Source organism: Myotis davidii, unplaced genomic scaffold, assembly GCF_000327345.1.
Source record: "Myotis davidii unplaced genomic scaffold, ASM32734v1 scaffold37, whole genome shotgun sequence".
NCBI lineage: Eukaryota > Metazoa > Chordata > Mammalia > Chiroptera > Vespertilionidae > Myotis > Myotis davidii.
Window position 1 is genome coordinate 5,119,243 of NW_006289395.1, and position 23,726 is coordinate 5,142,968.

Consider the following 23,726-nt stretch of genomic DNA (forward strand, 5'->3'; position numbering starts at 1 on the left):
AACTCCCGCTCTGAGATCCGGGCTGGCTGAAAGCAGGTTTTTGGTGTTTTGTTTAGTTTCTATATTTATAACAATGTTTCCAACTGCAAGCTCAGAGGCCGGCAGCGGCAGGCCGGGAACGTTGGCTTCCTCCGTCACTGAAGCAAGCAAGCCTCATGTTCGCTGAAAGCTGCCTGGCTTCCAGCCGCCATCTGGGCTGCCAGTTAATTTGCATATTGCCCTGATTAGCCAATGGGAAGGGTAGCGGAGGTACGGCTAATTACCATGTTTCTTTTTTATTAGATAGGATGAGTTGGTTACCAATGAAATCAAGAAAGAAATGAAAAACTCTCTGGAAACAAATGCAAATGAACACACAACAACCCCAAATCTCTGGGATACAGCAAAAGCAGTCTTGAGAGGGAAGTTCATAGCACTATAGGCTTACCTCAGAAAACAAGAAAAATTAACCCTACAACTTCAAGAACTAGAAAGAGAACAAGAAAAGCCCAGAATAAGTAGCAGGAAGGAAATAATAAAGATGAGAGCAGAAATAAATGACATAGCGACTTAAAAAAGCGATACAAAAAATCAATGAAACCAAGAACTAGTTCTTTGAAAAGATAAACAAGATTGATGAATTGCTAACCAGACTCCTCAAGAAGCAGAGGATTCGCCCTAACTGGTTTGGCTCAGTGGATAGAGCACCAGCCTGTGGACTGAAGGGTCCCAGGTTCGATTCTGGTCAAGGGCATGTACCTTGGTTGCGGACACATCCCCAGTGGTGGGTGTGTAGGAGGCAGCTGATTGATGTTTCTCTCTCATCGATATTTCTAACTCTCTATCCCTCTTCCTTCTTCTCTGTAAAAAATCAATAAAATATATTTTTTTAAAAAGAAGCAGCAGCAGAGGACTCACATAAAATCAGAAATGAAAACAGAGAAGTAACCACCGACACCACAGAAATATAAAGGATTATAAGAAAGTACTATGGCATATGAACTATATGCCAACAAGCTGGACAATTTGAATGAAATGCAGAAATTCCTAGAAAAAATACAATCTCCCAAAACTAAATCAGGAGGAATCAGAAAACCTGAATAGGCCAATAACAACTGATGAAATAGAAGCAGTAATCAATAAAAACTCCCAGCAAACAAAAGCCCGAGCCTGAATGGCTTCACAGATGGCTTTTACCAAACATTCAAAGAACTAACACCTATACTCCCCAATTATTCCAAAAATCCAAGAGGAAGGAACATTTTTTTATGAGGCCAGCATTATCCTAATTCCAAAAGTAAATAAAGACACTACAAAGGAAGGGAATTACAGGCCAATATCCCTGATGAACTTAGATGCTAAAATATTCAACAAGGTATTAGCAAATCGGATCTAGCAATATATTAGAAAGATCATACTCCATGACCAAGTGGGATTTATCCCAGGGATGCAAGGCTGGTACAATATTAGCAAATCAATAAATGTGATACATCACATTAACAAATTGAAAGACAAAAATCACATGATCATATCAATAAATGCAGAAAAAGCATCCAACAAAATCCAACACCCATTTTTGATCGCAAAATAAACTCTCAGGGAATAGAGGGAGCACATCTCAACATGATAAAGGCCATATATGACAAACCTGCATCTAAAAGCATTTCCCCTAGGCCAGCATTGTACATTCATCCCCAACAACACAGCTCCAGATGGAATCATCACTAAGACCCTACAGGGACTAGCAGCTTTAGCTAATGAGTTAGCTGAGAATCCTGGAACTGAGGATCCTTTCTCTGATTTACTAAAGCAGTGGTTCAGAGAATGGAAGGTAATGATGGTATCCATATTCTCCTCTTTGATAATCAGGTTAAGAGTTACAGTAATGGGGTGTTGTATCACCTTATGTATGAGGGATCTTATCGAAAGGGTAATTGAAACCCCATTGACCAAATCTATAATAATAGAAGCATAATATGCTAATTAGACCAGCCGTCCTTCCAGACAACCTTCTGGACAAAGCCGGGGCTGCGAGGGCCAAGGCGGCCACTGTGGCAGGTGGGGGCCAAAGCATTTCCCCTAAGAACAGGAACAAGACAGGGATGCCCACTTTCAGCTCTCCTGTTTGACATAGTACTGGAAGTGCTAGCCATCACGGTCAGACAAGAAGAAGAAATAAAAGGTATTCAAATTGGAAAGGAGGAAATAAAACTCCCATTATTCGCAGCTAACATGATATTGTATGTAGAAAACTCTAAAGACTCCACCAAAAAACTACTGGACTTAATAAATGAATTCGGCAATGTGGCAGAATACAAAATCAACACCCAAGCATTGGTAACTTTCATACACCAACTAGAGGCCCCGTGCATAGACTTGTGCACCAGAGGGGTCCCTCAGCCTGGCCTGTGCCCTCTCTCAATCAGGGACCCCTTGGGGGATATTGGACTGCTAGTTTCGGCCTGATCCCTACAGGCCAGTTGGCAGGCAGCTGGAGAGGAGCCCGAGCCCTGGCGAGGCACTGTGCCACTCCCACTCATCCCGGCCCTGCTGCCACTCAATAGCGCTGCTGCAGAGGCAGGAGAGTGTTGCACCACCACAGCTGCGCTTGCCAGCCGTGAGCCCAGTGTCTGGCTCCCGCTGTGGGAGTGCACTGACCATCAGGGGGCAACTCCTGCATTGAGCGTCTGCCCCCTGGTGGTCAGTGCGCTTCATAGCGACTGGTCGTTGGGTCAGTTTGTCTTTTATATATATAGATAATGAATTTTCAGAAAGAGAAATTAAAAATCCCATTTACCATTACAACAACAACAAACATAAGATATTTAGGAATAAACTAACCCAGGAGGCAGAAGACCTGTTCTCTGAAAACTACAGGATGTTGAAAAAAAGATAGAATAAGATATATGCAAGTGGAACAATATACCATGTTCATGGATTGGTAGAACCAACATCATTAAAATGTCCATACTACCCAAGAAAATCTAAAATTTCGATGCAATTTCTATTAAAATACCAACAGCATATTTCACAGATCTAGGAAAAATACTCCAAAAATTTATATGAAACCAAAAAAGACCCCAAATAGCTGTAGCAATCTTGAGAAAGAACAAAGTTGGAGGAATCACAATACCAGATTTCGAGTTATACTGCAAAGCCATCGTAATCAAAACAGCTGGTAGTGGCAAAAGAACAGGCATATAGATCAATGGAAAACAACAGAAACCCCCAGAAATCGACCCAAGCCATTATGCTCAATTAATATTTGACAAAGGAGGCAAGAGCATACAATGGAGTGAAGACAGTCTCTTCAATAAATGGCGTTGGGAAAATTGGACAGATATATGCAGAAAGAAATGAAATTAGACCACCAGCTTACACCAAACACAAGAATAAACTCAAAATGGATAAAAAGACTTAAAAGTAAGTCATGAAACCATAGAAGTCCAAGAACAAACCATAGGCCTCAAATCTCAGACATCTCTTGTAGCAATATACTTACAGATATATCTCCTAGGGCAAAGGAAACTAAGGAGAAAGTAAAAAAAAAAAAATGGGACTACTTCACAATAAAAAGCTTCTGAATAGCAAAAGAAATCACCAACAAAATGAAAAGGGAGTCCCCTGTATGGGACAGTGGTCGGCAAACTGCAGCTGGCGAGCCATATGCAGCTCTTTGGCCCCTTGAGTGTGGCTCTTCCACAAAATACCACATGTGGGTGTGCATGTACAGTGCGATTGAAACTTCGTGGCCCATGCGCAGAAGTCGGTATTTTGTGGAAGATCCGCACTCAAGGGGCCAATGTGCCGCATGTGGCTCGCGAGCTGCAGTTTGCCAACCACTGGTATGGGAGAACATATTTGGCTATGATACATTTGGTAAAGGGTTAATATTTAAAATACATAAGGAACTCATACAACTTAACAGAAGGAAGATAATCCAATGAAAAAATGGTCAAGGACCTAAATAGATACTTCTTCAAAGTGTATATATAGATGGCCAAGACACATATGAAAAAATGCTCAAAGTCACTGATCATCAGAGATATGCAAATTAAAACGACCATGAGATATCACCTCACACCTGTCACCTCACACCATCAACAAATAGCAAGTGCTGGCAAAGATGTGGAGATAAGGAAACCCTAGTACACTGCTGGTGGGAATGCAGACTGGTATAGCCATTATGAAAAACAGTATGGAGTTTCCTCAAAAATGTAAATATGGAACTGCCATTTGACCCAATGACCCCACTTCTAGGAATATATCCTAAGAAGCCCAAAATACCAATCAGAAAGAATGTATGCACCCCTGTGTTCATAGTGGCACAAATTACAATAGATAAGATCTGGAAACTGACCAAGTGCCCATCAGTAGATGAGTGGATAAAAAAGCTGTGGTACATTTATACCAGGGAATACTATGCAGCAGTAAAAAATAACAATCCCTTACCCTTTGAGACAGCATGGAGGGACCTGGAGAGTATTATGTAAAGCAAAGTAAGCTAGTCAGAGAAAGACAAGCGGGCGAGGGTGGGCTGGAGGGTGTTAATGCGGGGGGGAAAGGGGACATATGTAATACTTTCAACAATAAAGATGTAAAAAATAAAAGTATAGTCCTGTGCCTCCCACACACACGAACCTGTAGCTCTTTCACATCTGAATTCCCACACCTCCCCTAATCTAACTAGGTCTGAGTCATATTCTTCTCTAAAATGTATCTTCAAAACAAGAACAAGAAAACTGGGTGCCCAAGTTTCTTTTTTTCGACAAATACTAAGGCAGAATGGTGAGTCACCCATAGTAGACCCCGGGGACAGGACAGTGGGCCAGGCCCAGTCCCTGCTCGGCAGGAGCATTTAGGAAACAGCAGCTGCAGTGTTGACAGTGGTGCTGGGAAATGCACCCAGGAGAGTGTGGAGCAACGGAGTGGGCAGACTTGCTGTCTGTTGGTTTTGCTTCTGTACCCGAGCTTCAGGGCTGCGCACTGACCTCTGGCCTCTTGGTAGGGACTCTTCCGAGTGGCTCCATCCGCCTCCAAATTGAAGAAGCTGAAAGCTGCCCTGGACTGCTGTGTGGTGGACGTGCAGGAGTACTCAGCAGACCCACACGCGATCGCAGGTGGGTGCTCACAGCCCCTGGGCACGGTGCTCCCTCGTGCTGTAGATGCTCACAGGGAAGGGAGAGCATGGAGGGTGTGTGACCACGTGCCACAGACACTGGAGCCCGTGGCTTCCTGATAAGCTTTAGGTGCATCCACGAGGGCCAGTGTTAAGCCTGGTTGCTGTGCCCCTGGAGGGAAGGTCTCCCCTGTGTGCCAGCAGACGATGAGAGAGTGGTGGGAATTAGAGGCCAGGAGGCCAATACCATCGCCAGCCCAGGCCCTGTTGCCTTGCCAGGGCCTTGGGTCCACTCCCACGGGAAGCCACCGTTGGATGCTATCTGGGTCAGGGAGCCCGTCCTAGATGTAACCCCCGTGGGTAATGCCGGCTGGTGGTGCTTGTCTCTGCCATTCCAAGTGGCTCATGGCCAATATTGTATTCATGCCCAGGAGCTTTGAAATCTTACCTTCGAGAGTTGCCAGAACCTCTTATGACCTTTGAACTCTATGACGAGTGGATTCAGGCTTCCAAGTGAGTACACCACATTTTGGAGTGGCTTGTGGGTTGGAGTCTCTCTGGAAGTGTTTGTTGAAATTATGAAAGCATGCCACCTATGGTCCAGCACCTCCTTTCTCAGTATCTATCATGCAGAAACACCTGCCATGTTTGTACAGGTGTCCTTAGAGGCATATGCAGGAACATGGATTGCAGCAATTGCTAAAATAGCAAAAGCCTAAAAGTTACTGAATGTTCATTGGTGGGGGGTGGGGAGTGGCTGAATAAACTGTGGTATGTCTACACAGTGACATACTCTGCAGCAGTCAAAACATAGGTAGAGCTATTCACGCTATCATGAAAAGGCACGAAGATTTGTTATTGAGTGAAATAAAGCAAGTTAACAGGCACCTATGATATTCCATTGTTGTAAAAAGAAGAAAAGCACTGATAACAACACTTTTAAGAGTGGCTCTTTGTATGTGTAAATGCATGAAAGAAGGTTCTTGAGGGGCTCACACAGAGGTAGTGATTCCCTCTGGAGTGGAAGACAAGGGAGTGGTCACAGGGGTCCTTAAGCTGTCTCCAATAGGTAAAAATATTTTAATAACAATAACCACTATAAACACATAACATCTGGGTGAGGATACATTCCACCCTCCAGAAGATGAGCCCAAGGGAGGGCCCAGCTGGAGGTAACAGGACAGCACCTGAGGCTCCAGTCCTGTTGGGAAGAAAGGAAAGAGCAGGCGAAGCCACAGCCAGCTGCCTTCCTCATGTGGCGCATGGGTTAGTATCGGCCATGGGAAAAGCTACCTCAATAAATGCTGTTATTTGGAGGACTGGGTTTTAGTGAGTAAATGGCATGGCTGGTGAGGAACCAGGAGACTGCCAGCAGAGAGCAGGAGGTAGAGACGTGCAGGAAGAAGAGATGGGGGAGAACATTTTATGAGATCAGGACTCAGCCCGGTGCCTGGGAAAGGACGTGATTTCTGGAGGTCTCTAGCGTGGGAGTTAGTCGTAAGGAGCAGCCAGCATCATGCCAGAAAGAAGACGAGTGTGCACCTGCTCTGTAAGAACTGGGCTGGAGGAGAAGCCCGCGGACCTGGAGCGAAGCCCAGCTGGTGTGTGTCAAGGTAGAGGAAGGTGCTCCAGTCCTGGTGCGTCACTGTTTGTTTCCCTGACGTCATGGAGGTCAAGCACTGCACAGGGCTGGCTGAACGTACGGTGTTCTTGTTCTCATTGTGGAGAAGTGTGGGTTCCGTGAGGGTAGTAATAATCATAGGGGACACTATTTGTTGAGTGATTTTTAGAGACTTGGCCTTGTTCTAAGCTCGTTATGTGTTTTTAATTCATCTAATTCCACATTATGAAGTGGGTTGTACTGTTTCTCCCATTTTCCAGATGAGGAAGTTGAGTCACGGGGCAGGTATGTAATGGCAGGTTACTTGCTGTCTAATAAATGGCAAAATGAGGATCTGGTTCCAGAACCCAGGTGGTTAGCCATGGCCCCTGAGGCCTCTCTAGAACAGCACTGTGGTCCTGGGATAGAGATCTACAATGGCACTGTGGTCCCGGGGTGAGGATCTAGAGCAGCACTGTGGTCCTGGGTGAGGATCTAGAGCAGCACTGTGGTCCTCGATGAGGATCTAGAGCAGCACTGTGGTCCTGGGTGAGGATCTAGAGCAGCACTGTGGTCTGCGGTGAGGATCTAGAGCAGCACTGTGGTCCTGGGGTGAGGATCTAGAGCAGCACTGTGGTCCTGGGGTGAGGATCTAGAGCAGCACTGTGGTCTGGGGTGAGGATCTAGAGCAGCACTATGGTCCTGGGGTGAGGATATAGAGCAGCACTGTGGTCCTGGGGTGAGGATCTAGAGCAGCCCTGTGGCCTGGGGTGAGGATCTAGAGCAGCACGGTGGCCTGGGGTGAGGATCTAGAGCAGCACGGTGGCCTGGGGTGAGGATCTAGAGCAGCACGGTGGCCTGGGGTGAGGATCTAGAGCAGCACGGTGGCCTGGGGTGAGGATCTAGAGCAGCACGGTGGCCTGGGGTGAGGATCTAGAGCAGCACGGTGGCCTGGGGTGAGGATCTAGAGCAGCACGGTGGCCTGGGGTGAGGATCTAGAGCAGCACGGTGGCCTGGGGTGAGGATCTAGAGCAGCACGGTGGCCTGGGGTGAGGATCTAGAGCAGCACGGTGGCCTGGGGTGAGGATCTAGAGCAGCACGGTGGCCTGGGGTGAGGATCTAGAGCAGCACGGTGGCCTGGGGTGAGGATCTAGAGCAGCACGGTGGCCTGGGGTGAGGATCTAGAGCAGCACGGTGGCCTGGGGTGAGGATCTAGAGCAGCACGGTGGCCTGGGGTGAGGATCTAGAGCAGCACGGTGGCCTGGGGTGAGGATCTAGAGCAGCACGGTGGCCTGGGGTGAGGATCTAGAGCAGCACGGTGGCCTGGGGTGAGGATCTAGAGCAGCACGGTGGCCTGGGGTGAGGATCTAGAGCAGCACGGTGGCCTGGGGTGAGGATCTAGAGCAGCACGGTGGCCTGGGGTGAGGATCTAGAGCAGCACGGTGGCCTGGGGTGAGGATCTAGAGCAGCACTGTGGTCTGAGGTGAGGATCTAGAGCAGCACTGTGGTCCTGGTGTGAGGGTCCAGAACAGACTGTGGTCCTGGCGTGAAGGAGAGTAAGAACACGTCCTCTGATGGAAACTCCCTTTTACTTGATGTCTGAGGGTCTTGGTGAAGCAAAGCTAGAGAAGGGGAGGATGCCTGTGCTTCAAGGTCTGAGAGACACCCCCCACCTCATTTGTGAAGGTGGATCTCATAGGAAATAGGAAGGATCCTGAAGCCTCAGAGCTCAGTGTCTGGGAACCAAGGAAAAGCAAGGACTGTGTGTCCTGCCTTAAAGATTGTGACATGCTCACTCTCTCCAAAGAAAGTAATTTGTCTGGAACAGCCATTTCCAGCCCTCTGTGTACATTAGTTTCCTGGGAAGCTTTTAAAAGATACCCATGCCTGAACCTTTTTTTCCCAGATTCTGATTTCATTGGTTGGGCTCCTTGTTTCAAAACTCCCAAAGCTGTTGGGTTGATAACCATTGACCTCTGATGAAGCTGAGTCTCACGAATGAGCCACACTAACCCTAACTCACAGCAACACTGCCTGCTCTGTGGTGATGGGGCAGCCAGGAGTGGGAGGTGGAGCCAGGGAAGCTGCGGGAACAGCAGTTGGGGATCGCAGGACAGTGCAGGGTGGCCTGTAGCTCAGAGGACATGACTTTGCAAGCCACGTAAGTGAAGTGCTTCCACGCTGGAGTCTAGGAAGCAAGGACTGAGGCTGCAGTCATAGGGCTCCTTCCACAGGACGGACATGCCTCACCTTCGACTGGCAGCTCCCTCTGATGCAGGTGTCCCGAAACCTTTGCCCTAGGGCCCCGCCTTAAATGTAACCTCAGAAAGGCCTGTCTGACAACCCCAAGGTAAAGCAGCCAGCAGTCGCCATAAGTCCCACCTGTGTTCCTTGTCCCGGGAACTGACTGCCTGGCTCAGGCTGTGTGTGAGTAGCCGGTTACCTCGTAAGCTTTGCAAACAAGGACCTCCTGGCCCACACTTAGGGATTGTCAGGACCGTGCAGGGTGGCCTGTAACTCAAAGGACACGACTTTGCAGCCACGTAAATAAGAGACTAGAAAGTTCTCTTGCTAATCCCATTTACAGTGGGGAGCATGAGGTTCACAGAGGAAACCCTTGGCACATGGTCGCAGGAGGGGGGAACTAGGCTGCCCGACAGCAGACCCTCTCTGGCCAGCCTTTGGTCACAGGGACATGAGCTGTTACCTTTCCATTTACTCCTGGAAGGCGCGGCTTTCATGCCAGGTTCCCAGCAGAGGTTCCACTTGGAGAGTTCCCCTCTCCCTCTGGCTAACTGGTCGAGATCCGTGGGAGGCCTCTGGGAACTCCACATGAGTGACCGCCACCCTTCCCGCCCCCCGCACTCCCTATCTCCCCAGACCCTAGTCAACGGCTCAGAGCCGGGTCCTCGCCAGCTGGTGTTTCCTTTCTGTTTTTCTGATCATTAGGCCTTCCGAGCCATGTAGGCCTTGATGTAGATTTTCATGAAAAGTACTTAAAAAGTATAATCCTCTGAGCAATTCTCTTCATTCTCAGAGGGCTTATGAATAAAGAAACCCTTCGAGCAAATCTTCCTGTCTAGTGGAGAAACCCTTGTTCATGCGAATTACCCACCTCTGAGTTACGTCTGGATAGATCAGATTCCTTATTTCCATGAGTCATTAAATTCACTTATTCAGAAGGGACTCACAGAATGTCATTAAATAATATTCGCTGCACTGAACAGTAAGCTGCCACCATGGTGTGGATGTGGTGGAACTTCCACTGTGGTCCCCGGGTGAAGGAGAGGGAGAACATGTCCTTGTTATTCACTGCATGTCTGTGCCACCTTGGTGATAGATGCTGGAGAAGGGGAGGACGCCTTTGCTTCAGGATCTGAGAGACAGCCCTCCCCCCTCACTTGTAGAGGCGGGTCTCACAGGAAACAGGAACTAGGAAGGATCCTGAGGCCTCAGAACTCAGTGTCTCAGAACCAGGAAAAGTAAGGACTTCTTCCTGCCCCGGATGGGTGTTGGGTCCTGCTTGGTGCCAAGTGTCCTGGTTTCAGGGCCAGAATCGCCCTCCTGCCAACACCAGGCCCTGCCAGCTGCAGAGCTCAGGTGTCCGGCCTCTGCCCTCCTGCCCCCACTGCTGCCTGGCACACATTCACCTGGACATGGGACGTGGGGAGAGGGAGTTTTGTTAAGAGCACAGGATAAGATAGAAAGAGAGCATAGAGAGGAGGTAATAGTAACCAAACAATGGAGTAGTCATAGCTTGCTGACACTGTCAGGCACGTGGGTGGCTCCTTATTCTCAAATATTACAGTGACCGGTTGATGTGGCTGCCAGGAAGACTGCAGTAAGTCATGCTCAACCAGTGGCTTTTCCTATTAATTCCCCAGCATCCAGGAGCAAGAAAAGAGGCTTCAGGCTCTGTGGAATGCTTGTGAAAAATTGCCCAAGGCCAATCACAGCAACATCCGGTGAGTGGACCCTGGAGACACTGGGTCAGTTATTCAAGGCCCAGACACAGTTTCCCGGTTGGAAGTTGTGTTCACTAACATGCACTGAATTTCATGGTGTCCAAAGTGTTAACATGCATGGCCTCTGCCCAGCCCCCACCAATCCTGTGAAGTTGTTCATTTCCATTTTGCAGATGAGGAAACGGGGCATATGACTTTGGAGGTTGCCTAATTAGCCATTGGCTAATTCAGTTAAGTTCTTTGATTTGCAAGGAGCAAAGATTAATGCAAGTTATTTCAAGATATTGGGAATTTATTGCAAAGATGGGTGTTCGTGGACACCCGGGAGAAGCTGAGCAAACCTGGGGCTGCAGTGGGCAGGTATGTGCTGAGCTAGCCTGCAGGAAGGAGAGGCTGTGGGAGAACGTACTCCAGCGCTCCACCCTGCCCCAGCTATTTTAAACACGTCCATCTCTCGCTTTTCTTGCGACCACCCGAGATCTTACTTCCTGCTGCTGTGCAGATCTTTCCCTCCCCGGCTTCTGCTCCTTCACACTTTTGCTTCCTCATCACTTTGTCTTGCCAGCACTGCTCCTGGCCCCATGCCTCTTCTCACAGTTTCTTTAGATACAGATTTTTAGCTTCAGCTCCTGCCACCATCTGCCTGATAATTTCTGTTTCCCTGTAAAAAATCCCAATAGTGAGGTAAGGCAGATCCTCAAAAAATTAAACATAGAATTACCACTTGACCCAGCAATTCCACATCTGGCTATGTAGACAATAGATTAGAAAGCCAAGACTTGCTCTGTACACCCATGTTCAGAGCCGCATTATTCACAACAGCTAAGAGGTGGAAACAAGCCACATACCCCTCAGTGGATAAATGGGCCAGCAAAATGCACATGCAATGCAATGTTCAGCCTCAGAGGGGGAGGAAATTCTGACACAGGCAACCATGCGGATGAACCTTGAAGGCACGGTGCTAAGTGAAAAAAGCCAAACACAAAAGAACAAATACTGCATGGGTCACTCATATGAGGCACCTGTAATAGTCACACTCGCAGAGACAGGAAGTAGGCTGGAGAGTTCCAGTGGCTGTAGGGGAGGAGGATGGGAGGGTGTTGTTTAATGGTGCAGAGGTCAAGTTTAGGGTGTTGGAAAGTTCTGGAGCTGGATGGAGAGTGGTGACAGTTTCCTAAAAGTGTGGAAGTGCTTACTGCCACTGGATTATATACTTAAAAGTAGTTAAATGGTGACCCGTATATTTTACCACTATTTAAAAAAAAAGAAGGAAGAATCAGATTGGTATAACACATTGAGTATTGTAGACCACAGCCTCAGCCTCCGGCAGCAGTGGGCTGGCTGCTCTCAGCTGGGCTGCGTTCTGGTCCAGGGTGTGGCCTCTTGGAGTGAGATATGGTCAGGAGAGGCTGGGACAGGGGCAGCTGAGTCCGCCCTTTCTGCCAGGCTGCCAGGAGCAAAGGGGCCTCAGGAACTTGGAGTACCTGAGAGTTGGGGGGAAACGTGCCCCCAGGGTACTTGGCAGAGCCTGGCAGACTTTGGGCATGATTTGCCAGAGCTATTTTTTTGTGCTTCATTTGTAAATAGCTTCCTTACTGGTTCTTTTTTTTTTAATAGCTTTATTGGCATATAATTCACATATCATTGTACCCCTTTAAAGTGTATGATTCTGTGGTGGTTTTGTATAACTATCACCACATCTCATTTTAAACATTTTCGTCACCTCAAAAAGAAGCCTATTCCCATTAGCAGTCCTTGTGTCCCCCAGCCCAGCCCCTGGCAGCCCAACCTGCTTCCCACCCCTGACGGTGGATCTATCTGTGCTGGATAGACCATGTAAACGGAATCGTGAAACATGTGGTCTTTCCTTTCTCAGCAGGATGTTTTCAAGGTTCATCCATGTGGTAGCATGTGTCAGAGCTTCCATTTCTTTTTTACAGCTGAACTAGAGGCCCAATGCATGAAATTTGTGCAAGAGTAGGCCTTCCTTCCCCCGGCTGCCAGCACCGGCTTCCCTCTAGCACCCAGGACCTGGGCTTTCCTCCAGCCACTGGCAGGTACTCGGGACCCGGGCTTCTCTTGCAGCCCTGGCTTTGTCCGGAAGGTCGTCCGGTCTAATTAGCATATTATGCTTTTATTATTATAGATAATATGTCATTGTATGGAGAGACCACATTTTATGGACCCATATATCCCACATCTGACTACTGAGTACTGCTGCAAGTCTGTGTGGACCTGCTTCTCCTGGGCATATCCCTAGGAGTGGAATTGCTGGGTCGTATGCTGAGTCTTTAACTTGTTCTTCATTGGCTTTCTCCAGAAAGCCCCACTGAGGGACTCCAAAGGGACCAGGGGATAGACTCCAGGCCTGTAGATGTCCCTGCCGATGACCTCGGACACTTTGCTTCTCCCCTCTGCACACAGGGAAGATGGCAGGTGACAGAGATTTGAAGTGAGGATGGAACTTTAGGCCATTTTATACTGAGTCCAGAGGAAGGATGGAGACTTTCTCTGTCCAGAGGTTGACATATAGCAGTGATGTCTGAGTCTGTCTGTTTTTGGAGCATTTCCATGTCCCGGTGCATGACGTGTCTTCATCATATTGAAGAAAGTATGCGTCTCATTGTCAGTAAGCTATGCTATGCGAGAGAAGTTTCCACCCAGTGCTGGGGGAACGTGCAGGTGTTGAACTCTTAGTTAAAATTGGCCCTTCCTACTTCCTTTCAGATACTTGATCAAATTTTTATCGAAGCTGTCAGAATATCAAGATGTAAACAAGATGACTCCCAGTAACATAGCAATTGTGTTAGGACCCAACCTCCTGTGGCCACAAGCGGAGGGGTGAGTACAGGAGTGTGGGCGTGTGGGGACCACAGGCTGCAGGGTCAGGGCCTTCCCTGCCTCTCCCTCACCAGACTCGTTATTTCTCAAGGCAGATTTCCTCCCTGGCCTCCTCCCCCTTTAGGCTCAGGAGGAGGCCCAGGATTCTGCAGATCTTCCCATTGGTCATCTCAGAGCTGCAGGTCTGCCAGGAGGGTCTCCTCTGAGCTAATCCAAGACAGTGTCGGGGTGAAAGGGCAGGGGCCTGGCGGAGTGGGCGAGGCAGGCTCTCCCTGGCTTTCCTGACTCTGAAGAGCACTCGTCTGGTGTCCGGGCCCAGGAAGACCGAGGGATCTCGGAGAAGAGCACGGAGCTGGGAGAGGAGACTGTCAGTAATGGGGCTCACACCTCACGTTGAAAGGGGCCCCCCACCTGCTGATGTGTGCAGCTTACTTACGTGTGTCCTCACACGTCTCCTGTACGGAGGACTTCCGTGGCTGTCTCCATCTTATGCAGGGGAAAGGGGTCCAGAAAGGTGAACCTCTTCTTCCCAAGAGAAAGCTGCTCTCAGACCGAGGTCTGCAGGCTCCTGGGCCAGGGCCCTCGCGCTGGGGGGCCGGGCCTCGGAGGATGACCGCCCACACTCTGCTCTGTGCCTGCAGGAACATTACGGAGATGATGACCACGGTTTCCCTGCAGATTGTCGGCATCATCGAACCCATTATCCAGCATGCGGACTGGTTCTTCCCTGGGGGTACGTGCGGCGGCCAGTGGGGGAGGGGCGGCTGGGAAAGAGCAGGTGTCACTGTGAGTTCTGAACCTTTGGAACAAGTGTCACTGCCCAGAGGTGTGTGCTTGTTCTATTGTGCTGTGTTTTTAATCCCCCTGCACACACACACATGCACGCACACACACACGGGCACACACACACACTCTCACCCACACTCTCACACACCTGATACACCTGGCCCATGTTCCCTAGACCTGCCTGGCAGGTTCCTAACTCTCTGGCCTGAAGGTGACCACTGCCTGTACCAGCCATGACCATGGACTTTCTGGTCCAGCGTCCACACCATGGTTTCCTTAACCCTGTGGATCCTGCAGTGCTGGTGCAGACAGGAAAGAGACCCTCTGCTTCCTGGGTGAGGGGGTGCTGAGACCAGAGGGAGGGGATCGCCTGGGTCCCACCCTTTGTTCTTGGCGCTGTCCTCCCAGCGTCCCTCAGCATGTGAAGGTGGTCAGGTTCTCTTCCGTGCCTGGTTCAAAGAGAAGGCAGCTGCCCACGGTGGGTTTTCATCACTGTCCTCAGCATGGGACCCCTCGCGTCTGTGGCTCTCAGCTGACGGCTCTGAAGAGACAGCAGTTGCTACACTAAGCTGTGTCCCCTTTAGAAAAGGCTATCCGACCTAATGGTTAGTAAAACTTAAGGGCATTTTATGCTAATGTGTCCATGCTCTATCAGCAGTGATCGATTAGTGCTGATCTAGCACTTTAGAAGCTTAAGTGTGTTTATTTTGTTTCATGTGCGTTGACTGTGAGAGCTCTTAAGAGTTCTGTTAGTCACGTAAAAAGCTGGGTGAGGGTAAGCAGTGAGGCTACAGAAAAGCAGGAAGGGAGTTGACGGCATGATGGACACGGCAGGTTCTGTGAGGAGCCCATGCATTACTGCTGCGGTCCACGTATGATGACAGGGAAAGGGGGGGTGAGCACTCCTGTGGCCATCTGCAGTCAACAGCCTGAGTGGCCCGAGTGAAATCTCCAGTTCTAATCCTTCTCCATTTCTCTCTTTAGTTTTCCAGAGAGACATTCTCATCTACAAATCATAATACTGCCCCATATTTTATTGTCTTGACTGATGCCATAGGCCAGCACCCGGCCAGGGGTGTTAGATGACAGTGGTGAGGGGGGCATGGCTCTTTCCTGATCTGACTAAGACCCTCTTCACCATGAGGGCTGCGGTAGCTGATTTTATCTTTTTCGGGAAGTATGCCTCTGTTTCCGTTTCATTAAGTTTGTTTTTAATCACAAATATAAACTGCTTTATTAAATGCCCTCATATTAACATGATAGGTGAGTTATATGAAGATGAACTAATATCAATAGATAGCCTAACATGGAACCATGGAACAACATTTTCTAGGGGCGAAGTAGGGAGAGGCCATCTGCTCCCCTCCCTGCCATGGAAGCATGTGACAGGCCCGTTCTTTCTTCCTCACAGAGATAGAGTTCAACATCACGGGGAATTACGGGAGTCCGGTCCACGTGAACCACAACGCCAACTACAGCTCGATGCCCTCCCCAGACATGGACCCCGCCGACCGGCGCCAGACCGAGCAGGCCCGCCGGCCCCTCAGCGTTGCCACAGACAACATGATGTTGGAGTTTTACAAAAAGGATGGGTATGAGCTGGGGTCCCTCTCTCCGCCTCGGGGTTGGAGAGGGAGGGCTGGGAGGTAACCGAGACCCGGATCGACAGGAAGGCTGCGCGCACTGGCAGCATTCGGTGACTGTGGCCTAAGCTGACCCTCAGCCTTGACGCTTCCATCCGCGCCTGGGCGAGCCGCTGAGCGTGCTGCGCGGGTCGTGTCAGGGGCCAGGCAGCTGCAGCCCCTGGGCCAACAGCTGTGGTCAGAGACTGACTAGTTCTCCTTGAAAGAGAGAAAAGTCGGTCAACAAGGGGAATTAAAAATATATATAAACTCTTTATTTTGACTTGAAATTTATCAATCTCAGTTCTCAAATGTTTGATTTTTGATGCTAGGCCTGCTCGCTTGCGCTCTGCAGCAAGGTACACAGCGCCTCTGTACCGTCTAACATGCTCCGTTTCCGTCTCTTTAAACAAGAGAAAACCTAACGCTTAAAGCCATCTGAGTGTAAAACCCTAGTAGAGTTTTAAGATTTTTCCTTGTCTTTTATGATTATCACCTACACCTACGCTGATGCAGTTGTTACAAGGCTCCTAAAAGCATTCGACTGAATTGCATAGGAGCGACCCCTCACTGTCCTGTTAAATCAGCTTACGTGACATGTGATTGCCTCATATGATTCCATAAGTGAAGTGGGCATGGCAGGCTCCTGAGCAGCACAGCTGGTTCGTGGTGAGCATCAGCTATAGTGGCTAAAGTGCGTGGCCTCCCGGGAAGCAGCGAGCTGCAGGCGCCAGCTCGTGTGTCCTCCGGAAGGAACTGGTGCAGTGCTTGGTCAAGCCAGTCTGCTGGGTAAACTGTGGTTAGGAGTTAAAAGTGACTGTTGTAAATGAAAATTTAGCAACTGCTGCTTCAGAATAGACGGGAGCATAAAGCACCTACTGGGAATACCTGAAAGCGGGCAGCTGCCCCCCTCTGCCCCCCGGCCGCGCCCCATGCAGAAGCTCTGTTTGAAATGCGTGGGCCTACAGGACTTCAGAGGGAGGGTTGCAACCCAGGAGTTTGGAGGCTGTGAGTCCTACTTGTCACCCCTCCCCTCTCCCGGGTGGGCGGTGGCACTGGGGACCTCCTATCTGTCCTGTGAGGGTGGAGGAGGGTTAGGAAAGCTAGGGCCGGCTTGTACCTGACCCGAAGACATTTCACCTGGGAGGTCAGGGAGGGTTTATCTGCGCTGTGCTGCTGTTGGCTATTTTTGTAGTTAGTAGGGAACGAAAAACTGGGAATCTTAGAAGTTGACGGGAGCAGAAGGGAATTTCTTAAATCAGTAAAATAAGCATACTTAGAATCTGATCTTTGCATCATGGGGAGTGAGTCAGAGGCAGAGAGAGACAAAGAGGAAGAGAGAGACAAGGAGAGACAGAGCGCTAGCCAGCGCACTGGGATTTGTTTTGAAAACTCGGTTCCTTTGTGCAGCTAGCTGAGGGTTGCCCAGGAGAGACGGTTCCAGTCCTGCCTGAGTTATGGAGAATTCACCTGCTCCCAGCTGTTTCTGCATCAGAGGTGTGCGCGCCTGCCTTGTCTGCCACACCTCCTCCGGTTCCCAGCCCCCCTGGCAAAGCAGTCCAGATGACACTGAGAGACTTGTCCCTGGGCAAGCTCAGGCATTCGGTCTGCTGGCCCCACAGGCAGATGTAGAAACTTGAATGATGATCTTTAAGCAGATGCCTCATCTCTTGCTCAAGAACTTCGTAAATGATGTGCCCGTTCCGCATAACATTCTGATCGAAGGCTGAAAGTGCCACCGTATGCTTTAGGGTGTGGAAGATGCGCTGCGTAGATTATTGTACACAAAAGGAATATTTTACGTCTTTTAGACCTGGACTCACACTCTAAGTTAATAGCAAGGCTTACTGCAGGACCACCCCTGAGCTGTCTGAGGTACAGGTGTGTGTTCAGGCTGCAGCCAGCTTGTCGATGAGCAGTTCCTAACTAGCTGTAAGAGAAATGGAAACCTGAAGTCATGACTACGTGTTTTGGGGGAGAGAAAAGGAATTTGTATCAGTTGAGAATCTGTGTTATTTTAGCCCATGTTAAGGGAAGTCTCCACATTTTCCCCACTTCTGAGCTTTTAAAATCTTTGAGACACACTTCAAAGTCTTCAAACTAACTCTGACCCCTTGAAGCACTGACAGAGTTTACTTTATGGAGGTTTTTTTGGTTAAAAAGAATATATTCAACTATATGTCAATAAAACTGTTACTTAGAATAAAAATAAAAGACAATTTGGGGAAGAAAATTGGATAACATTTTGGGCTGATGGCTGTTATGTCCCAGACATCCTACAAGGTGGTTTATCCCCACGCCCAGCTCCTGGCTGGTCCCAACGCCTTTCCGACTCATGAAGACACAGGGTGCTGGTTTTCTTTGTTTTTTCTTTTTTTAAAATATATTTTATTGATGTTTTTACAGAGAGAAAGGGAGAAGGAGAGGGATAGAGAGTTAGAAACATCGATGAGAGAGACACATCGATTCAGCTGCCTCCTGCACACTCCCTACTGGGGTTGTGCACGCAACCAAGGTACATGCCCTTGACCAGAATCGAACCTGGGACCCTTCAGTCCGCAGGCCGACACTCTATCCACTGAGCCAAACCAGTCAGGGCTGGACGCTGGTTTTCTTTAGCAAGTCCTGGGCTCACAGATATATTTTCATCATGTTTGAGGCACAGCAATGCCCCTCCAAAGACTTCAGGCCCTCAGCCCTGGAACCTGTAAATGTTACCTTATTGGGGGAGAGAGTCTTTGCAGATGTGATTAAAATGAGGATCTTGAAATAGCGAGGCTGCTCTGGATTGTCAGGGTGGGCCCTGAGCGCCACTGCCTGTATCATAGGAGGGCAGCAGGGGTCACACACACAGAGGAGGGATGTGAAGATGGAGCAGAGAGATTGGAGGATGTGGCCACAAGCCAACGAGTGCTGACAACCACCAACAGCTGGAAGGGCCAGGAAAGACTTCTCCCCATGAGCTGCTGTGGGGAGCCACTGGGAGCTCTTCAGACATCTCTCTCCTGTAGCCACACCAACAGCTTCCTGGTGAAGAGATAGCCAGTGTTCCGGTTCTTCTTCCACTGAGGTCTGAGGCCGACCTGCACCCCCTTCTCCTCTGAGCTGGCCTCAGCAACTGACTGAACTAACAGAATGCAGCAGGAGTGACTCTCTGGGCCTCCTGAAGCCGGTCGGAGCCTTGGAGGTGTTGCCTGGGCTGGGGGAACCCAGCTACGTTGTCTTGTGGGAGTCCAAGCAGCCCCTGGGAGAGAAGCCCCCACCCAGCCTTCCCCCCAGCCGAACACCGAGCTGCCAGCCAGCAACTCACCAGCTTCGAGCGTGAGTCATCTTAGTCTCAGGCCAATTCGAGCACCCTCAGCTAGTTCTGTGTGGCGTCCACAACCTGTCCCTGTCTGACTTGCCAGAACTGTGGAGTTGTGACCCAGATAAATAAGCAACCAGGTTTTGAGGGTAGTGTGTTATGCAACAAAAGATAGAACAAGCTGAGAAAAAGAATACGATGCCTGCTTCCCCCGCCCCCTTTCCTCAGTCTGATTAGTTGGCTTGGGGTAGGCTTGAGGCATTGGTATTTGTTAAAGTGCCCCCATGTAAGGCTTGTGTGCATCTAGGTTGAGACCACTGAATCACAGGAAAATGTTGCCATTCTGGATAAAGAATTTTGCAGTGATACCAGCTTTTAAAATTTTTCAGACCTTTCCTACTTTAGCCATTGAGTGGCCCAATATTAACAGGTCACACCAGTGCTCTCTGCACGTTCCTCAGCTCCCAAGGAGGAGTTTTAGGTGCAGGTTGTCATGTATTTTAATGCCTTGTTTTTATTATCTTTTTTGTTTGTTTTATAGAATAGTGACATTTGTTTCTTAGATCATTCATCCCAAATAATAACTGACAGTGAACTTGCAAACCCCTTCTATTTTGCTGACAATGGCAGGCATGTTATCTGTGGTTATATGAACTATTTTTTATGCTAGACCCACTGCCTCTGAAAGGGTAGCCAAGGGTCTGTGCTCCTGCCCGCTGGTCAGGGTGGACTCAGGCCCTAAGGGTTGTCAGCTGCCTTCATGGCCGCATCCCTAGCAGCACCAGGGCAAACTCTGAGGGGATTCTTGAAGGGCCTGGGAGAAGCCCAAGGCAACAATAGGAAAGATACCAGCAACGAAGCTTCCTCGCTAGCACCTATCTCTACCCTCCTGATGGTTACACTCTCCTCCCCTCTGCCTCCACTCCCTGCCCCTTGGCAGCCTCAGACTTCAGACAAACCTGGCCCATTTCCTACCTCACATGCCCATTTCCTAGTCGCCTGCTTTCCCTGCTGCCTATTTGCCGCTTCCTGGCTCTGGCCCATGTTCCCTAGACCTGCCTGCCAGCTGATACACCTGGCCCATGTTCCCTAGACCTGCCTGCCAGCTGATACACCTGGCCCATGTTCCCTAGACCTGCCTGCCAGCTGATACACCTGGCCCATGTTCCCTAGACCTGCCTGCCAGCTGATACACCTGGCCCATGTTCCCTAGACCTGCCTGCCAGCTGATACACCTGGCCCATGTTCCCTAGACCTGCCTGCCAGCTGATACACCTGGCCCATGTTCCCTAGACCTGCCTGCCAGCTGATACACCTGGCCCATGTTCCCTAGACCTGCCTGCCAGCTGATACACCTGGCCCATGTTCCCTAGACCTGCCTGCCAGCTGATACACCTGGCCCATGTTCCCTAGACCTGCCTGCCAGCTGATACACCTGGCCCATGTTCCCTAGACCTGCCTGCCAGCTGATACACCTGGCCCATGTTCCCTAGACCTGCCTGCCAGCTGATACACCTGGCCCATGTTCCCTAGACCTGCCTGCCAGCTGATACACCTGGCCCATGTTCCCTAGACCTGCCTGCCAGCTGATACACCTGGCCCATGTTCCCTAGACCTGCCTGCCAGCTGATACACCTGGCCCATGTTCCCTAGACCTGCCTGCCAGCTGATACACCTGGCCCATGTTCCCTAGACCTGCCTGCCAGCTGATACACCTGGCCCATGTTCCCTAGACCTGCCTGCCAGCTGATACACCTGGCCCATGTTCCCTAGACCTGCCTGCCAGCTGATACACCTGGCCCATGTTCCCTAGACCTGCCTGCCAGCTGATACACCTGGCCCATGTTCCCTAGACCTGCCTGCCAGCTGATACACCTGGCCCATGTTCCCTAGACCTGCCTGCCAGCTGATACACCTGGCCCATGTTCCCTAGACCTGCCTGCCAGCTGATACACCTGGCCCATGTTCCCTAGACCTGCCTGCCAGCTGATACACCTGGCCCATGTTCCCTAGACCTGCCTGCCAGCTGATACACCTGGCCCATGTTCCCTAGACCTGCCTGCCAGCTGATACACCTGGCCCATGTTCCCTAGACCTGCCTGCCAGCTGATACACCTGGCCCATGTTCCCTAGACCTGCCTGCCAGCTGATACACCTGGCCCATGTTCCCTAGACCTGCCTGCCAGCTGACACACCTCTGGCCCATGTTCCCTACGCCTGTCTGCCAGCTGACACACCTGGCCCACTGCCAGTGCTTTCTTCCAGCCTCTGGTATCCCTAAACCCACCAGTGGCAAGGCCGACAGCGTCTGTGAAGCTGCCCACAGACCCTGGGATCCCAGTGGGTGGCAGTCTGTTCTGAGACTCCATGACCTGGGCTCCGTATACTCAGAAGACCAACATGCTCCTCTTCCCAGTCTTGGAACCTGATGGGCCTGCAGCCGTCTCGCTTGCTCCACAGTGGACTGGTCCTCAGAGGTCCTCGCCAGAGCCCGCTGATGACAACCCCAAAACCCATGAGGACATTGACACCAGAGCTAGCAGCCCCCTTAGAGCTGGAGTGTGACTTGACCTCGGCCTGTCTAGAGAGCTTCTCTTTTGAGGGTTTTGTCCCCACTTGAGAACAAAGTGTAGATGATCAGCAATTTGAAATAGGCTGTTTTAATTGAGAAGGTTTGGGAGTAATCGGAATGGGGCTCTATGGAATCCTAATTCTACTGTTGGTTTTATTGAGTTGGTGGGGAAGATGGAAACTGGGGTCTAATGAGTTCCTGAAACACATGGTTCAACACATGGAAACCATTTTCTGAAATGTATGACTTCTTAGAGACTTTGTCTCCTCTTTCCCATGACCACTTGGGCTAATTCTGCAAACACAAAATATACTAAAGCCAAAATGCACTGGCGAGGTCGGTAGAAGTTTCAGGAGGCACCCTGGAACATGGAAGACCTTCTGGAGGTGGGAAGGGTGGTGGCCATTCTTGGGTGAGTCTTCTGCACCCTGCCACAGTTTCTTTTTCAAAGATACTGCTTATTCTTTCCTGTTTTTCCAGCCCTGATGACTGGGTTGGGCGGTAAGACCTAGGGGGTTTGTGAACATCCCCTGTTACATGCCACAAGTCTTTATAAGGGACAGGTAGGATGCATCATGTTCTGAATGTGTTGATCATAAAGCCTGTTGTCACAAAACAATCAGAACTAGTAATCTGAGGCACTTATTTTTGTATTAGTGGATGTTATGATACTCTGTAGACCCAGTGGTGGGAGGATGGACAATATGCCGTGGATGGTGGTGCAATCATTTTATTTAGATTACTAGAGGCCCGGTGCATGAAATTCATGCACAGGTAGGGTCCCTAGGCCTGGCCGGCCATCAGGGCTAATTGGGACCTTCTGGCTCCGGCTGGGGCCTCCCTGCCCCAGCTGCCAGCTGCTAGCTGGGGCCTTCCTTTGTTCCGTGCTGCCCCCTGGTGGTCAGTGCACATCATAGTGAGCAATTGGTCTGTTGAACTCCTGAGGGGACAATTTGCATATTAGGGGTGTGTGTGTGTGTGTGTGTGTATGTGTGTGTGTGTGTGTATAATTATAGAATAGGCTTGAATAGACAGTCATCCCAGGTGCCAGTGGGAAATGAGGCACATGTTTTGGGTTTGGGTTTGTCACATGGACCCTTGAAAGGTATATTCTTATTCTAGGTCCCACCTCAGCTTCCAAATGTCCAGGATTGGTACACTGTGGATGCTGAGACCAGGTCTGGGAAATGTCAGACTGACTCAAGCCTTTATTTGTACTAGGGAGGGAGGTAAAGGAACTTCCTTATGATGCACTTAGGAGAGGAATTACCCCTAGAGGAACTAGACATTACCTGATTCTGGTCTCCCTGGGTGAGTGTCGTGTAGACTAAGTCCTCGGTTGGTTAGGTTCCCTGTCACTCATCTTGGTTACCCAGGCCCCTGCCACTGTTACGGGGCCTCCAAATTCATCTTAAACATTCCCTGAACTTCCAAGTCTTTGGTGGATATTTGGGGAGCTGCCCACATTCCCTAGGGTCTGTGTTTGATGGCTAACCCATTTCTTGTCTCCTTTCTCCTGGCTTTTGCCAAATGTAACTGATCTCTAGAACAAAATCAAAACATTCTATAGACTTGCATACTTCAAAGCCATATATTGGCTGACACCTCTAGCTGAGAATGTTCCTAACCAGGATTCAAAAAATAGCACTGCAGATGTCTGTCCTACACAGGGGGAAAAACAACTGCTACCCTTGACAACCTACTACTTAGATTGATCTAGAGCAAACGTCTGCTCGGTGGTAAATGGATTCTTTTGGTAGACAACTATTCTTAGAGCAGGGTCTTCCAGCTTCCAGATTTTGTTTTGTATTTTGTTTTGTTTTGTTTTGCTTTGCTGGGGCAGGCCTTTGTCTGTCTTCATTTCTAAAGTCTGGATCTTACATTTCTTCCATGTGGCTGCCGATTACAGATGGTAAAACAAGAAGGCCACCATTTCCT

At 49.6% G+C, this 23,726-nt stretch overlaps 1 protein-coding gene across 1 annotated transcript in view; it reads left to right on the plus strand.

The window, feature by feature from the left end:
• ARHGAP44 (Rho GTPase activating protein 44) overlaps positions 1-23,726 on the plus strand; it is a 184,475-nt gene that overhangs the window by 142,017 nt on the left and 18,732 nt on the right. Inside the window, 6 exon segments of the mRNA XM_006761694.2 lie at positions 4,988-5,099; positions 5,530-5,611; positions 10,583-10,663; positions 13,391-13,504; positions 14,146-14,237; positions 15,702-15,882. Of these exon segments, the coding sequence (XP_006761757.1) occupies positions 4,988-5,099; positions 5,530-5,611; positions 10,583-10,663; positions 13,391-13,504; positions 14,146-14,237; positions 15,702-15,882 (662 nt within the window).